This window comes from Bison bison, unplaced genomic scaffold, assembly GCF_000754665.1.
Source record: "Bison bison bison isolate TAMUID 2011002044 unplaced genomic scaffold, Bison_UMD1.0 scf7180017864089, whole genome shotgun sequence".
Lineage (NCBI taxonomy): Eukaryota > Metazoa > Chordata > Mammalia > Artiodactyla > Bovidae > Bison > Bison bison.
In genome coordinates, this window is record NW_011494661.1 from 2862808 (window position 1) to 2880968 (window position 18161).

General features: G+C 35.6%; 1 protein-coding gene across 3 annotated transcripts in view; it reads left to right on the top strand.

Annotated features, from left to right (window-relative positions):
- The window catches only part of PTPRZ1 (protein tyrosine phosphatase, receptor-type, Z polypeptide 1), a 212740-nt gene that overhangs the window by 165075 nt on the left and 29504 nt on the right, over window positions 1–18161 (top strand). For all 3 annotated transcript variants that reach the window (XM_010838070.1, XM_010838071.1, XM_010838072.1), the window contains 3 exons: window positions 2809–2953; window positions 13287–13378; window positions 16058–16143. In XM_010838070.1, coding sequence (XP_010836372.1) covers window positions 2809–2953; window positions 13287–13378; window positions 16058–16143 — 323 coding nt within the window. The remainder of the gene's footprint in view (window positions 1–2808; window positions 2954–13286; window positions 13379–16057; window positions 16144–18161) is intronic.

Consider the following 18161-nt stretch of genomic DNA (forward strand, 5'->3'; position numbering starts at 1 on the left):
TAATAAAAAAAACTAAGACTGGAAACATGTGTCATTGGTGTCTGTCTCTTAGAGACTACATTTTCATGATTGAGAACAGTAGAATATATATAAATATAAATAATGCTTAATTTGCAAACCAATATTATTCTTATTTATTTCCTAATCATTAGCACATTCTTGCCTTATTATTTAGGTAACTCATATATACTATGGAGCCATATCCAAACATATTTTAGTGTCAACTAATGAATATAAAAAGCAGTATAACTAGTTGCTCTTCATTATAGTATACAAAGCAGCCAGTTGATTGTTTTTACTTTCATGTGGTAGCTCATATAAAATATTTAGGTTTCATTATATGTAATTATCTTGGCTTTATCATTCCAATTCCCTAATTAAAAGGTTTGTTTTAAAATCAGACATCCCAGAGAACTTATGAGTAAAGTCTACATACAAAATTCTGAGTGTGTGCATGTGTGTGTATAATGCATGTATATAGTATGCATGACATACATATATATATATATATTGTGATTTGTTACATATTTCATGTGTTATATATCTGACATATGTATCACATATTTGATCAGACATATCTCATATATATGTATGTACATACATCTATATAAATGAGATATGTACACATCTAAATACATATATATACACACATACAGCTATGTGCCTACTGCAATGAATATTTGTGGTCGTTGAAGACTAGTGAAATTATATAAACTCACTTTGTATGTAAGTTAATGTACATCATTGGTTCTTAAACTTTAATGTGGATCAGAATCACCCAGAGGGTTTGTTAAAACATCGATTGCTGAGTTTTACCTACAGAGTCTCTTTTTCAGTAGATTTGGGATGGTTGAAGAAGGGCCCTAAATATACATTTCTAACAAGTTTCAGGTGATGCCGATGCCACTATTCTGGGGGACCTACTTCAAGAATGACTGAAATAGATAATAATACTAACCTTCCTTTGTAATTTCTAGGTACCAGAGACTTTGCTAAGTGGATTATTTCCTTTATTAACCACAAACTATTTCTATTGTAACAATAGGAAAAAAATGGGAAGACAATTGTGTATGAAACAAAATGCTTTCCTAAATTTCATAAAGCAATACCAGTGCATTCAAACTTAGGCTTCTGAATAAGTCTCCCCACAGTAGGTAATGACCAGAGTGTATGGTTAATGTAATAGAAGGTGAAGTTTAGCCTTCTCTCATAAGAATATTAACTACAGCTCAAGGATCAACTGACTTACAATATTCCCACTTTTTAAACAGTTTCATTATTTCCAGTCACAACTTTGAATTCCATTTTTTTCTCACAAATGCTTCTGTAATTATAAAAATACACATCTTGGAATATTTGGTTGCCACTTATAATCCTTTGATGCATTTCCTATATGTGGATTAAATTCTTGACCCTTTCTGCATCACCTGTCTTTACAGAAGGAGTCTATCGTTTTAACTCTCAAGTTCTCTCCAGTTAGACATATTTCAGTGCTCTATTTATGAATCTGTGACTGTCAAATTTATCCTCAGATATTTTCCATTAAATTGATAGTATTTTCAATTAAATTAATGCCCATTGTCTATCACTAAGAGTATGGTACTTAGTATACCAAGGTACTTTTATACCAGATGTACCATATATGTTGGAAGCAAGGTAGACTCTGATGAGGAATTTAAACTTAGTTACTCCAGAGATCCTACAGGTGGACAGGATAAGGACTGTTAGTTTGTAGCGGTGTCAGCTTGTTGTAGCATCCTGTTAGGGTTCTGATGACAATCATCTTGGTTTCCCACTGCACATACCTCAAAGTAGAAGGGAGGAATTGTGACTGGTCACTGACACTCTGAAGTTCTAAAACATTTTTTAACAACTTAGAAAGATAGCTTTGTTTGCAGTGATTTTGAAGTTCTAGAACAAAAATGTACCTGATTTGTCACAAAAAAATAGTTATTTGCTATCTTCTAAAATAACCCAAGGACAGAATTTAGACTTTTTCATAATTTACACTTGTGTATTTAAAAAGAATGCCTTAGATCTGTGCATTCCTTCAATTCACATGCAAAAGTATTTTTATTTTTGATAGAGAAAAACAGTTGGCAATAAGGGAATTCAAAATGTCTAAATTTTAAATAGTTTGCTGGATTGAAGGGTTATCTTAATGTAAGAAGAGTTATCCTAAGAGTCTCTCTTTATGAAATTATTAATTGCTCCTAATTATTTACCTAACTGTGGGATGAAAAATATTTCCACTACAATTTATTTTGGGAAATCAAGATTATATATGGTGATTCAGTAAGTAGCATTGTTTTTCTGGATCATTTTTATTAAAAAACTGAATAGTTTTTATTTTAATACTTTAGTTTCCTTTCACAAGCTTTTCAAGGCAGTATTTTGCTTCCTGGTTACCAGTCTTTGCTGGATATTATAGTTCCTGAGCTCTGATAGCCTGCCTTCCTTTTTTCTCTTTTTCTATGAGCTTGTTTGTTTGTGAAGTGTAATTGATCTGTAACACCAGGTTAGTCCTTGCTGCACAGCATAGTGATTCGATACCTCTGAACATTTCAAATTGATCACCACAATAAGTCTATTACCATAAAGATATTGCATAATTATTGACTAAATTCCCCACACAGTATATTTCACACCTATGACTCATTTATTTTGTAACTGCCTTACTTTTAAGCTTTGGGTCAGAGAAATTTTAAAGGTAAGCAACAGCAAGAAGATTGCAGTTATTCAGTTGAAAAATGTTGTGCTTTTCCCTCAAGCTTAAATATCAACTTTCTCAATTTTCTCCGACTACAGAGGCCAGTAATAGTAGCCATGAGTCTCGTATTGGTCTAGCTGAGGGGCTGGAATCCGAGAAGAAGGCAGTTATACCCCTTGTGATCGTGTCGGCCCTGACTTTTATCTGTCTAGTGGTTCTTGTGGGTATTCTCATCTACTGGAGGTAAGTTAAATGTTTTGGATGTGTATTTCATAGAGCTCAGATTTTACTTTTGTTTTACCTGAATGTTCTGCAAAACATACTCAAAATTCACTGTACTTGAGAGCTACCACTAATTTATCCAGGTAACTCTGAGTAAGAAGAATTTGTGAATCCAAAGACATAATAATAAAAGATCTGACTATTCTTCACACTTCTGTCAAACAATTAAAGGTAAAATGGAGGAACTTTGACTTCAGTTAATATTTAATACAGTATTTTGACAGTTTTACCTTCATGTTAATCTAATGAACATTCTGATGTTACCATAGCATCTAAGGTTCTCAGTTAAATGCTTGAGCTTTTATAACTTTAAAAGTTATTATTTTGGAAAACATCGTTTTTTATATAGTGAAAAATATTTTTATAGCAGTGGATTTTGTACAAGATACATATCAAATGCATGCTAATACAAAAAATGATAACCCATACACAAAAGTACAAATCAAGCATTAAAATAGAATGCAATTTGAAGATAAAGTAAATGACTATATTAAGAGGAATGGGATTTTAAAATTCATTATTGTTTGCCTTGAAGATGAGATATAGCTTCATTCTTATCAATAACCTATTGAAACTTTTAAACGGCAAGGAACATTGCACCTGACATAAACTTCTGATCCTATAGCAAATGGAACACAGTGCAAATTTATGTTTACTAGGGATGTAATACAAATCAGTATAACTGCTATAACCGTGTCTGTTGGAAAGCAAGGACTTTATGATGATATAAGGAAACCTATCTAAACCAAGAAAGGGCATAACTTAGTACTTTATCCTTTTGTTTTAAAAGAGGGTTTTGTTCAGAAGATTTATACTCCATTTCCTTTTGTTTAGCAACATCCGTCTATAAGTTTATCATCACCACTCTTTGTGTTATTCCAAAATATCTTTTCTCAGTTTATTAAAAAATATTTAGTGTGTTTATTGACTGTTTCCCATGTGCTCAGTATTGTGTGAAATACTGTGGGAGCGTATGAAAAAAGGAATGAATGGAGAGTCACCACTGTCAAGATGTTTATGCTTATTGAAGAGAAAGAGTTTTCAGTGAAAAATGTGTAAAATATTACACAGAAGTGTATGCATGGCAGCTTAAATCTCTCTTTTTTTAATGTAAATTTATTTATTTTAATTGGAGGCTAATTACTTGAAATATTGTGTTGGTTTTGCCATACATCAACATGAATCCACCATGGGTGTACACGTGTTCCCCATCCTGAACCCCTCTCCCACCTCCCTCCCCGTACCATCCCTCTGGGTCATCCCAGTGCACCAGCCCCAAGCATCCTGTATCATGCATAGAACCTGGACTGGCGATTCGTTTCATATATGATATTATATATGTTTCAATGCCATTCTCCCAAATCATCCCGCCCTCTTCTTCTCCCACAGAGTCCAAAAGACTGTTCTATACATCTGTGTCTCTTTTGCTGTCTCACATACAGGGTTATCATTACCATCTTTCTAAATTCCATATATATGCATTAGTATACTGTATTGGTGTTTTTCTTTCTGGCTTACTTCACTCTGTATAATAGGCTCCAGTTTCACCCACCTCATTAGAACTGATTCAAGTGTATTCTTTTTAATGGCTGAGTAATACTCCATTGTGTATATGTACCACAGCTTTCTTATCCATTCATCTGCTGATGGACATCTAGGTTCCATGTCCTGGCTATTATAAACAGTGCTGCGATGAACATTGGGGTACATGTGTCTCTTTCAATTCTGGTTTCCTCAGTATGTATGCCCAGAAGTGGGATTGCTGGGTCGTATGGCAGTTCTATTTCCAGTTTTTTAAGGAATCTCCACACTGTTCTCCATAGTGGCTGAACTATTTTGCATTCCTACCAACAGTGTAAGATGGCTCCCTTTTCTCCACATCCTCTCCAGCATTTATTGCTTGTAGACTTGTGGATAGCAGCCATTCTGACTGGCGTGAAATGGTACCTCACTGTGGTTTTGATTTGCATTTCTCTGATAATGAGTGATGTTGAGCATCTTTTCATGTGTTTGTTAGCCATCTGTATGTCTTCTTTGGAGAAATGTCTATTTAGTTCTTTGGCCCACTTTTTGATTGGGTCATTTATTTTTCTGGAATTGAGCTGCAGGAGTTGTTTGTATATTTTTGAGATTAGTTCTTTGTCAGTTGCTTCATTTGCTATTATTTTCTCCCATTCTGAAGGCTGTCTTTTCACCTTGCTTATAGTTTCCTTTGTTGTGCAGAAGCTTTTAATTTTAATTAGGTCCTTTTTGTTTATTTTTGCTTTTATTTCCAATATTCTGGGAGGTAGGTCATAGAGGATCCTGCTGTGGTTTATGTCGGAGAGTGTTTTGCCTATGTTCTCCTCTAGGAGTTTTATTGTTTCTAGTCTATCATTTAGATCTTTAATCCATTTTGAGTTCATTTTTGTGTATGGTGTTAGAAAGTGTTCTAGTTTCATTCTTTTACAAGTGGTTGACCAGTTTTCCCAGCACCACTTGTTAAAGAGATTGTCTTTTCTCCATTGTATATTCTTGCCTCCTTTGTCAAAGATAAGGTGTCCATAGGTACGTGGATTTATCTCTGGGCTTTCTATTTTGTTCCATTGATCTATATTTCTGTCTTTGTGCCAGTACCATACTGTCTTGATCGCTGAAGTCAGGCAGGTTGATTCCTCTAGTTCCATTCTTTCTCAAGATTGCTTTGGCTATTCGAGGTTTTTTGTATTTCCATACAAATTGTGAAATTATTTGTTCTAGCTCTGTGAAAAATACCGTTGGTAGCTTGATAGGGATTGCATTGAATCTATAGATTGCTTTGGGTAGTATACTCATTTTCTTTATACTGATTCTTCCAATCCATGAACATGGTATATTTCTCCATCTATTAGTGTCCTCTTTTGGAGAAGGCAATGGCACCCCACTCCAGTACTCTTGCCTGGAAAATCCCATGGATGGAGGAGCCTGGTGGGCTGCAGCCCATGGGGTCGCTAAGAGTTGGCACGACTGAGCGACTTCACTTTCACTTTTCACTTTCATGCATTGGAGAAGGAAATGGCAACCCACTCCAGTGTTCTTGCCTGGAGAATCCCAGGGACGGGGGAGCCTGGTGGGCTGCCGTCTATGGGGTTGCACAGAGTCAGACACGACTGAAGCAACTTAGCAGCAGCAGCAGCAGTGTCCTCTTTGATTTCTTTCACCAGTGTTTTATAGTTTTCTATATATAGGTCTTTAGTTTCTTTAGGTAGATATATTCCTAAGTATTTTATTCTTTTCGTTGCAATGGTGAATGGAATTGTTTCCTTAATTTCTCTATTTTCTCATTATTAGTGTATAGGAATGCAAGGGATTTCTGTGTGTCAATTTTATATCCTGCAACTTTACTGTATTCATTGATTAGCTCTAGTAATTTTCTGGTGGAATCTTTAGGGTTTTCTAAGTAGAGGATCATGTCATCTGCAAACAGTGAGAGTTTTACTTCTTTTCCAATTTGGATTCCTTTTATTTCTTTTTCTGCTCTGATTGCTGTGGCCAAAACTTCCAAAACTATGTTGAATAGTAGTGGTGAAAGTGGGCACCCATGTCTTGTTCCTGACTTTAGGGGAAATGCTTTCAATTTTTCACCATTGAGGATAATGTTTGGTGTGGGTTTGTCATGTATAGCTTTTATTATGTTGAGGTATGTTCCTTCTATTCCTGCTTTCTGGAGAGTTTTTATCATAAATGGATGTTGGATTTTGTCAAAGACTTTCTCTGCATCTACTGAGATGATCATATGGCTTTTATTTTTCAGTTTGTTAATGTGGTGTATTACATTGATTGATTTGCAGATATTGAAGAATTCTTGCATCCCTGGGATAAAGCCCACTTGGTCATAGTGTATGATCTTTTTAATGTGTTGTTAGATTCTGATTGCTAGAATTTTGTTAAGGATTTTTGCATCTATGTTCATCGGTGATATTGGCCTATAGTTTTCTTTTTTTGTGGCATCGTTGTCAGGTTTTGGTAGCTGAAATCTCTTAATGCTAAGAGTAGTCAGAGAAAAAAGGAGCTTGGTGGGCCAGAATGGACAGCATAAATGAGAAATGTTGAGCTTGAGCTGGATAGGATTCACAAAGAGGAACTAAAGGAGAAGGGTGTGCCAGGCAGGGTCCCCGCAGGTAGGAAGGCTGGAAAGGAGGGATGAGCTGTGTGTGTCTGAGACTGTGGGGTTGGATCATCTAGCTGCATGTGGTTGTATATTGGTTGACTAAGGTAGACTGTTTCCATGAGCAGCCATATTTCATATCTGACTTCTTTTGAAGAACAGAGTAGACTGCAGACTATAGCAAACAGATCATGCTTTTGTTATCATGAATGGATTAGGAGTCTGTTGTGTCCATAACATCATGCAAACAAAACTGCTTTCTTTAATGATTCCTGTAATCACCAGTGCCTCTTTTGACAGAAGATTTCATGTTTAGCAGAGTACCACCAGCACAGTACCTAATGCATAAATGTTTGCTCACCAAGAATTCATATTGCTTTCTTCTTACTCCCCACGGGACTTGTTGGCCAGACTTCTTACCAACACTCATGTCATGTTTGTTCAGATTACTGTTTTATATCTAAGCTGATTTTCCCTGCCAAGTCAATTTTTGAAGTTAATGGGAATTGAAGTTAGACAAACATAAAATAGGGTGGGAAATGAGATCATATTCTATTTCATAGTAAATAGTGTTAGAATAAATTTCAGTTAAAGTGTTAGATAGTTTATAGTTAAAAGGTTGAAGTAATTAGAATGAGTTTTTTAATCTGTTACTTAATATTCCAAGTTTATTTTCTACAAAATTGAAAATCAGTGCCTTATTTAATATGATTTGAGATTTCATGGTAAAGTCAAGTCTGGAGTGGTTTATATCTTTTGTTATTAGTAGGCCATTCCATCCATACTTATGTGGATAAAAAAAGATGAAATTATAAGTTGGAAAATACTAATTTGACCTTCCTCCATGAAATGTTTCTGTTCTCCTTACAAATAACACATATAATTTGAGTACAGAGTGTTAGTTTAAAATATGAACACTCTTAGAGTTTTATGTATATATTTTATATCTAATAATCAAATGTCCTGATAAAATTTGTTACTCTTACTTATCCATTTATAAATTTAACATAACTGTCCAACTCACGGCCATTTGAAGTTAATTCACTCCCAAATGTAACTTTTTACATCAGTGAGACAAATACACTAGGAGTACTATTTGCTAAACTACAAAATGACAATGGCAGTGCATTCTTCACAGTTTGTCTGAATTATTCACATCCAAGGGTAGCTGCATTTCTGAGCAACATGATTTCATTCACCAATATGGAAACATTTTAGACCTTTGTGCAAACTATAGCCTGTAGAAAGGTTTAAAAATCTAATGACATACCAGCAAGACTCTTAATACTAATAGTAACATTGTCCTTATAAGTTTTTCCAGTTTATATATTAAAACACTTCTCTAACCTAATTCTTTAGGAGAAAAAATAATCACAAATGGTATGATAAATCCTCTCTTTTGCCTAATTTACTTAACTCAAAGTGGTCTCTTACGTTTGGTATAAACCTTAAGAGAAAGCATGCCATAGCAGGAAGGCAGAACAAATCAGAGGTGATAAAATCTGGGTCTCTTTTCCAGTTCTGCCCAACATTTATTATATAGCTTTGGGCAAGTCACCCATCTAGGAATTAGTGTCCTCTTTTTACTATTTGGGGGAGAGATTATCTTTTAGATTGGAGTCAGATTTTCTTCAGGGTTTCTGTGATGAGTACAGCATAATGAATATTGTTTCATATTTGTGTAAGGATCCAAAAACTGGAATAATAATTATACATTTCTAGCTTTTAATTCCAAATAATGTGATGAAAGGTGTAAATTAAATAATCAGATTAACATTGATTGATAGGACCTATGTCTACAAGTTTAAAACAGTCATCACTTTTTTCTTCATGGCTGAGTGATAATTAGCAGGAGACGGAGTTACAAACACTTAGCACATAGACGTGAAGACACTCACTGCTGATACAGAACAGATGGACCATAGATACCAAATCTTGTCATACATTAAATAATATGCCTTGAAATTATTTTCCAGATGTTTTAAGGTATAATTTACATGAGCCAAATCATAAGTTTCCAAGACACAAAATTATTTCCATAAGAATAGCTTCAAAAAGTTCACTTTAAAGATGACAAAGAGAAAATTTTGGAGAGCTTTTTTTAGTAGTTAGAATATGAAAAACACCAAAAATGTGTTCAAATAAACAGCACTCCATCAAAAGCAATATAGAACAGAGTTTTCCATAGGCACCCTTATTCTGACTGGAGAGAGTGGGAAGAGAAGCAATATAATTTTTCTCTTGATATTAAATTTAAATTTGTGGGTCATTGGTAGCTACCATCCAGAATGGAGGACTCCAGTGCCACGCTACCTTTTATATAGAATGTCACCTCCTAGGTAAGACTGTACCATAAAGAGTTCCTAAGCCACATACAGATGCTCTTCATCCAGAATGAATCCTGTACTATTTTAATTGTTTCCTACTTTTAAGCTTATTGGTATGATTTATAAGATTCTTTTGTTACCTGTTAATACAAGTAACATTACTAGACCACTTATTTTCTAAAACCAACAAATGTTTGATTACATAGCTGAAAAGAGGAGCTGGAATTTACTACAAGGAATATTAGCAACATCTTAAACCTTGGTACTGATATGTCTTAATTTGCCTTTTCCCATTTTAAGAGATATTGCCTTCTTCCCATTCTCTCAGACACATCCTCCGTCTAGGCATCCATCCATCCATCCATCCACCCATCAATCCATCCTTCTCTAGCTGTATATTCTACCTCTTCCTCCCAAATGTTTTGAAATTTTAAGTTAATCTCATTTGAGGCTCCGGTAGGCAAGAGAGTCTAGGATGCATCTGTATACATTATGGTTGGTGGAATTCTACTGGAAATTCTACTGGAAATCCATCTAATCATTCAACATTTAATACCTATTGCACTCCTGGCATTGTATTTAAAATTGGGTCTACATAAATCAAAAGACATGGCCCCATCTTTAAAAAATATATATAATGAGGATAAAGGCCCAAAACAAATATACTACAAAATGATTACTTTTACCACCAATTAATTAAAATATTTAAAATAAATTGAAGGTCATTCTTGGATTAATTAAGCATATTTTTCAAAGCAATCTTTTTAAACAAGAGTGTGAATGGACATTTGTGTTCATTATAATAGAAACAGAAAGTGGAGTGCAAGAATCTGCTTAAGAAATGAGAGGCTGTTTCACAGAGAAGATGCCACTGAGCTGTCTTTTGAAAGGAAATATTTGCATGGCACATTAGTGACCGAGGCATTTTGGTCAAAAGAAGAACCATGTTTAAAGCAGGGAGAAGAAATAACTGAGTTAGAGCAGGCAAGACATGTTCAGTGATCTACAACATTTGTTATTGAACATAAACTTCAAGGAGAAAAGTCAAAAAAGGTTTGGACCACAGATAGGTAGGGTTTAGGTATTTAAAGATTTGGATACTACAATCTAAAAATCTGTAAGATACAGAGCTAAAGCCAATATGTCAAAGTAAAAGGGAGATAGGTTTGAGGCTCAATATAAGAAAAATATCAACAGTAAGAGGCGTTACATTGGAACAGGAGGGTCTCCTCTTTGGGTACCATTTGGAGATACTTACAAGGGATTGATGTTCGGGTTAGTGTAAGAAATGTGTAGTAGCTAAAGATGATTCATAGAGAAGTAAGCTCCTTGTCACAGAAGGATTCAAACTGAATCCTTTTTATATGTCAGAGATGCTAGAGGAAGGACTCTGATATTAGCTGTGATATTGCACTAGGTCCCTTAAGGTATTAAATATTTTACAACTCTAAGATTCATTGAAAAATAAAGAAAAGCCCTTTCAGCTGGCTTTTGCAACCATATTTTAAAGGAATCAAAGAGATTTTTAATCCTGTGATCTTAAAAGCAAGTATCAAATCCAGTGTCTCCCTATCAGTGGGGCAGAAGATACTACATCTGTGGTTGCACAGATGACCCACACTTTCCTGAAGTTTCTGCTCCAGACTGGTGTCAGTTCTGCTCAGATGTGGATTTTCAATAGAAAAAAATCTTTATCTTAAGACCTGTGGCCCTCCTCTTTCCATTTCTCATTACTCTGCCAGGCTTCTTCCACTCTTCAGGATATGAGCCTTGCTTGGGGCCTTTTTGCCCCACATCACAGTTGATGGTGCATGCACTTGTCTTCCTCCTACATCACCTCTTCCCTGTCGAAGACATTCGTGTGTTCTGTCAATTATCTGTACTCTCACAGGTTTGATTATGATTGTACTATCACAGCAGATAGCTATTTTTTTTTGCTGTGCACATCATTACCTTTGGATTTGTTTTTAAACTTGTGACATTAGAGTTATAAATAAAGTATATAATTTTGTACTATTGATACCTATGGCAGTGAATTCATTGAACAAATATTCCAGGGCACCTATAACATGCCAGACATTATTATGAGGACTAACACTACATTAAGACCAAGTGTCTTGCCTTTTGTTGGGCTTCACAGGTTGCTCAGTGGTAAAGAATCTGCCTGCCAGTGCAGGAGACACAGGAGATGTGGCTTCAATCCTTGGGTCAGTAAGATCCCCTGGAGAAGGAAATGGCAAACCACTCCAGTATTCTTGCCTGGAAAATTCCATGAACAGAGGAGCCTAATGGGCCATAGGCCATAGGGTTGCAAAGAGTCTGACACGACTGAGCACGCACATGGATCTTTGCTTTTGGGGGACTTATATTCTGGTGAGGGAGGACCAACTAAAATTATGAACGATGAATAAACAAATATATAAATAAAGTATTTCAGAGAGTGATAAGTGCCATAAAACAAGCAAAAAAGGGGTAGAATAGTGACTTAGCCAGAGGGGCTTATAGTTTTATTAATAGCTTAGGTGGTCAGAGGACTCTCAGAGGGAGTGGCATTTAAGCCAATGTGTAAGTGATGGGAAAGAGGCAAGTGGCCAGAGGGAACACCAAGAACCACGACCCTGGGATAATATTGCAGGACTTCTTGGAAAGAGAAAGGGATGACCAGTGGGTTAGAGCCTAGTGGTTGCAGAAGAAGTAATAAGAGATGAGACTGCTGGTGGGGATATGGAGGGGGAACCAGGTCACAAAGGGTCTAACCGCCCTTGCTGAAATAATGGAATATCGTTCTTATTCCAGTGGGAAACCATTGAAGAATTTTATGCAGAGAACTGATTATTGAAAGAAAATATCACAATTGAAGTGTGTCATATAAGAACAAATGTTAAAGTTCATTAGGATAAATATCTTGTTGCTTGGATTTTTCAAATGAAAAACGAGATTGGCACTTTCACTCAAACAGATCTTTCCATTTAAACTTAACCACTTATGAGTAATGCTTCAAATAAATTAAATGACCCACATCAAAGAGTGTCATTAGCAGTTTTAATTATCTACATTTTTTAATTAATGATAGTTTGCATTAGTTTACAGCAGCAGTTGGTTCTTTGCTCTTCTCAATAGTTTGCATGAGCTCTTACCAGATGTTACTCTTATTATCTAAATGAAAATAGATTCAGGTGACCTTGTAGGTCATAGTTGTGGTTGATTCCAAATATACTCATCCTCAAAACCCTCATCAAGGCTAGCATCTGTTGGAGAGAAAATCACCCCTGTTTTTGGTTACACGCTCATTATTTCTTCACTTCGTTTTGTCCTTACGACAGTGTCACACTTGTAATATAAAGCTGTATTTTTTCATCAAAATGTTACCATAGTGGAAATTCACTTCTACCTGGTCATTCCTTGCTAACTTTTGCTAGCAGCTGAATAGCCTCAGAACGGCATGATCCTTTAAATATTGAGTGAAAAATAGCTTTGGATAGGCTATCTTTTCCACTCTGATCCTGTCCAAAGTGGCAGGACACCCTGGTATACAGCAACAGTAGAAGAGCAGCTAGGGTATTGAGCTATCCTACTCCTTGGCACCAACTGCAAGTTCAAGTGTTACCTTTGCTTATAGCATGTCTGATACCTGCTCGCTCTTCGCATCTGGAACAGGTAAAACTGAGATAAATTTGGAGGCTGTAAAATTCTTTAATAACTGTGTTTTGTAAAAGTAGGTGATAGATTTCCACTTATGTTTTTTAATTCTGAAGATTTCTGTCATAATTTTTAAGCATCTCAGAAGTTGTCTTCTTGTCCATTCCAGCTAGTAGTATAAATTGCCTTCTTTTCTTTCCAGGAAATGTTTCCAGACTGCACATTTTTATTTAGAGGACAGTACTTCCCCTCGAGTAATATCCACACCTCCAACACCTATCTTTCCAATTTCAGGTAATAGCTTAAAGTGTGACCCGGAGTAGCTGGTAGATGTTAAATGAAAAGCATGATGTTGGAAGGTTTGTCCTTATTGAAGTACTTTGCAAATGCTATAATGTAGATTAGTAAATGTCTGTGTTGCCTAAAATATTATGTATCAGGCATTCAGGTTTTTAACTTGTTAATTTTGAATATTCTTAACCATACAGGTGATGTGACAAAATAATTTATAGTTGTTCAGATGTTGTATGTTAAAGAACATAAATATTTATAGCAATAATATATTAGTAAGGAATAATGCTGACTTTCAGTTATTTCAATTACTTTACTGGATATCTAAACACCAAAAGTCAGACTAAATCAATGCAGTAAGGACAGACAGGACAAAACCCACAAAAATAAGAATAAACTTTAATTTCTTTCTGATTATCTGAGTGAATGTGGGAAAAGTTTTCTTAACTACATTAGGGGAAAATAAAGAAACTATATAACAGTGAAGGTAGAAGAGAAACATGAGCACAAAGAAAGTGTGGTTGCCTGAAATATGTGAAGTAAAAGTGTCAGACCGTTGAATACCTGGGAAGCATCAACTGCTTTATCAGAACTTACCTAGTTAACAATATTCAAGAATTAACAGGAGTCACTTTAAGACTCTCACTGACTCTGGAAATCACATTGTCACTAAGGTCGCAGACACTTGTTGAATTAACATTTTATAACATTTCAGGATGAAAAGTGGTAACAACAAAAAGTTGTCTAGACATGTGGGAATTAAGGAAGAACAGGAGGACAGAGGATGATACAAGGACAAGGAGACCAGGGAAAGCAAAAGCAAACATTCCTCTCCGTGTCTTTGTACAGAAGTCTCTTTTTAAATTGTCTGAGATGCCGTATGTTACTGCTTGAGGTACACATTCTACAGGATGTTATCTTCTGAAGTCTCATGCGATTTAAAAAACAGAAAAATAAAACAGAAGCATTTTCATTGTAATTTTCAACAGACGTAGGAGTTAGACCTGTCTTGCTCTTTCACCTCTTTTATCGACTTTGTGTCTTTAACCACCAGTGTTTTATTGGCTTTTCCAGTTTATATTAAAATTCTGTCCTTTCTTTTAGTACAGTACCATTTCTTATTAACATGCTTAGAATTTTTGAGACTGATTGCTCTCAGTTATCTGTTGGGTTTAGTTCCCTTCACTGTCAAACATACCTCTCCTACATACCCTGTCAGCATGGGTAAGCAAATTAACTCTAACATTATCTAAAGTCCAACACAGTTTATTATTAACAATAAATAAAATAATCCAAAATTGGGTTGTCCAGGAAATCCAGAACCCCCTGTCCTATTTCTCAGAAGAATGGTGATCAAGGGCATCTCCTCCTTTTGTCTGCTCAGCTCTCAAAGATGCACTCTTGAGCACCCCCAACATATGCATACGTTCATGTGAAATCAGAAAATAAAAAGATAAGCTAGTCTCACCTACTTGCAGACCAATTCGTAAAAGAAATTACTGGAAGACATGATAGCAAGTGAGAAGTAATCAATTTACTCATGGAAAAAGGTTAGCTCTGCTGAGGAATATCCATGGGTTTGACAGAGCTTAGGACTAATGATTTAGATGTGACAAGTTATTTCTGTTTTCTTATCTAATTATAAAAGCTACTTCTAGGCAAGGTGCTTCTGTAGGTGTGAAGGTGGAATTACACCTTTGTGTAGTGTTTCTTAAGCTTAACTTGCTAATTCAATTTTAGTATTCAGGTACACTTACCTGAAAGAGAACAGATGGATTCTAATTTTTTTTTTTAAATCAACAAATTCTTGGTAACTGAAGCTTAAAAATATTAAATGGCCTAGATGCTGAACATCTGTTGATGTAAGTAACTGTTTCTAGTGAAATGTGTTTGATGTTTCCTTGTCAGAGATATCACTTGTGAAGTTGCACACTGTGAACTAGTAATATGTTTAATCTAAGAAAGCCTTTCCAGGGGGGAAAAAAGAGAAAAAACAGAAACAGGTAAAAAAATTGGCCCCTTCACAATTAATTAACAGATCCAGTGACTTTGTTTACATAGCATTTTTTTCAAGTTAGAATTCTTGAAATTTTACAGATTAAAAGTCCCAAAGGTTCTTGACAGTATACTTAATGAATAGTCTGCATATAAATGTTTTCTATTATTTATAGAGAAAAAGAAAAAATATTTTCAAATGTAAACATCTGACAATTTAATGGAGAGACTCTAAACCGTACAATTGTATAAAACTGAAATTGCACTATATATTATGTTAAATCCATAGTAAAATTGAAAATAGATTATTTCTGCATTTTTTCCCCCTAGAATTGACAGGCAACTCCCACTCATGTTAAAGAAAATTAACCATAAAGCGATGCAGTCCATTGGGTGTTTTTTATAACGTAACATTGAAAATTAATTATTTTCTCTTTAGTGTATGAAAGGAAAAGATTCCTGATCAAATCAGAATTCTAAAATGCAGGTTATGATTAATAGTAAATGTAGGGAAAACTGATAATTGTTGTTTATTGTTTCTCTGAACATAGATTCAGTTGAGATTATAGGAATAATTGAATTTTGAAGTTGTTTTAGAAGGAAGCTCTTTATAAATCCCCACAAATGAGAGGCACATTTATTTCTGTTGAGTTATCCTTTCCAACTTAATTTTTTTTATTCACTTAGATGATGTTGGAGCAATTCCAATAAAGCACTTTCCAAAGCATGTTGCAGACTTACATGCAAGTAGTGGGTTTACTGAAGAATTTGAGGTATGATTTTAATATGTCTCTTTTAAACAGTATGGAAAATAGTAATTTTTTGAAATTCACCAATAGGCTGTTTCTTGAATTGAAACCATTTCCATTCTAGTGAAATTATTATTTCCATAATCAGTTATGTGTTTAGGATATGTGTGATAGTTATATAATTTAGCAAATTGGTTTTCCATTTTAAAATTCAGTTGTACTAGTTGGAAACACAAAACCATGTTTAATTCCCATAAAATCAGAACTATAGTATTCTTTTTTTAATCTGAATTGGTAACACTGATTCCTTTTAATTTTCTAAACCATATAGATTATAATAAACTAGTAAATTTCATAATTTTGAGCCAAAGTACGTACAAACTCCTACCTATAAGGATTACAACAGTGTAAATGCAAAAACGCTTATTATACAAGGCATAATAAATATTACCCAAGGTAAAGTCCCATCTTCTCAAGAAAATACGCATTTCTAAAAAACATTGGAACTTCACAATCACTGAAAATTTTTCTAGTAGTAGTCTGTAAAACACTCTTAGATGGTAGGCTCAGGGAAATTTACTGCAAATTTATCAAGGCCCACTGAATTATCAGTTAAGAAGATTTTTCAAAATAGTGTGCCCTCAGCCAACAGTTACCAGTAAAAACCACAGCATAAAGTCACCTTCGTTGAGCACTCCCTACATGTCAGTCATGGTACTAGATACGTCTACAATCAACATTCACCCAATTCTGGAAGTTATTTGTTTTTATATCTAATCATATTGATGAAAGCATCTTCAACAAAAGTTAATTATTAACAACCAGTAAACAGCATGGGCTTCCCAGGTGGTGCCAGTAGTAAAGAACCAGTCTAAGAGACGTGCGAAGATCCTCTGGAGAAGGAAATGGCAACCCACTCCAGTATCCTTACCAGGTGAATCCCATGGATAGAGGAGCCTGGAGGGCTACAATCCATAGCCTTGCAAAGAGTTGGATACAACTGAATGGACTTAGCACCTATGAATGTGTAATCTCCATTTGCCTCACTCTTATGAGGATTTAGGATTGAAGGCATTTGGAGCTCACCTGGATAATATAGTATAATCTCCCTATCTCAATATCTTATCTTAGTACATAGCAGGGTGGGGCTTCCCAGGTGGCTCAGTGGTAAAGAATCTGCCTGCCAAGCAGGAGATGCAGGAAGTTCAGTTCAGTCGCTCAGTCCTGTCCAACTCTTTGCAACCCCATGAACCGCAGCATGCCAGGCCTCCCTGTCCATCACCAACTCCCGCAGTTTACTCAAACTCATGTCCATTGACTCAGTGATGCCATCCAACCGTCTCGTCCTCTGTCGTCCCCTTCTCCTCCTGCCTTCAGTCTTTCCCAGCATCAGGGTCTTTTCAGATGAGTTACCTCTTCATATCAGGTGGCCAAAATATTGGAGTCTCAGCTTCAACATCAGTCCCTCCACTGAACACCCAGGATTGATCTCCTTTAGGATGGACTGGTTGGATCTCCTTGCAGTCCAATGGACTCTCAAGAGTTTTCTCCAACACCACAGTTCAAAAGCATCAATTCTTCAGCGCTCAGCTTTCTTTATAGTCCAACTCTCACATCCATACATGACTACTGGAAAAACCATGGCCTTGACTAGACAGACCTTTGTTGACAAAGTAATGTCTCTGCTCTTTAATATGCTGTCTAGGTTGGTCATAACTTAAGCGTCTTTTAATTTCATAGCTGCAGTCACCATCTGCAGTGATTTTGGAGCCCCCAAAAATAAAGTCAGCCACTGTTTCCCCATCTATTTGCCATGAAGTGATGAGACCAGATGCCATGATCTTAGTTTTCTGAATGTTGAGCTTTAAGCCACTTTTTCACTGCCCTCTTTCACTTTTAACAAGAGGCTCTTTAGTTCTTCTTCACTTTCTGCCATAACGGTGGTGTCATCTGCATATCTGAGATTATTGATATTTCTCCCAGCAATCTTCATTCCAGCTTGTGATTCATCCAGCCCAGCATTTCTCATGATGTACTCTGCA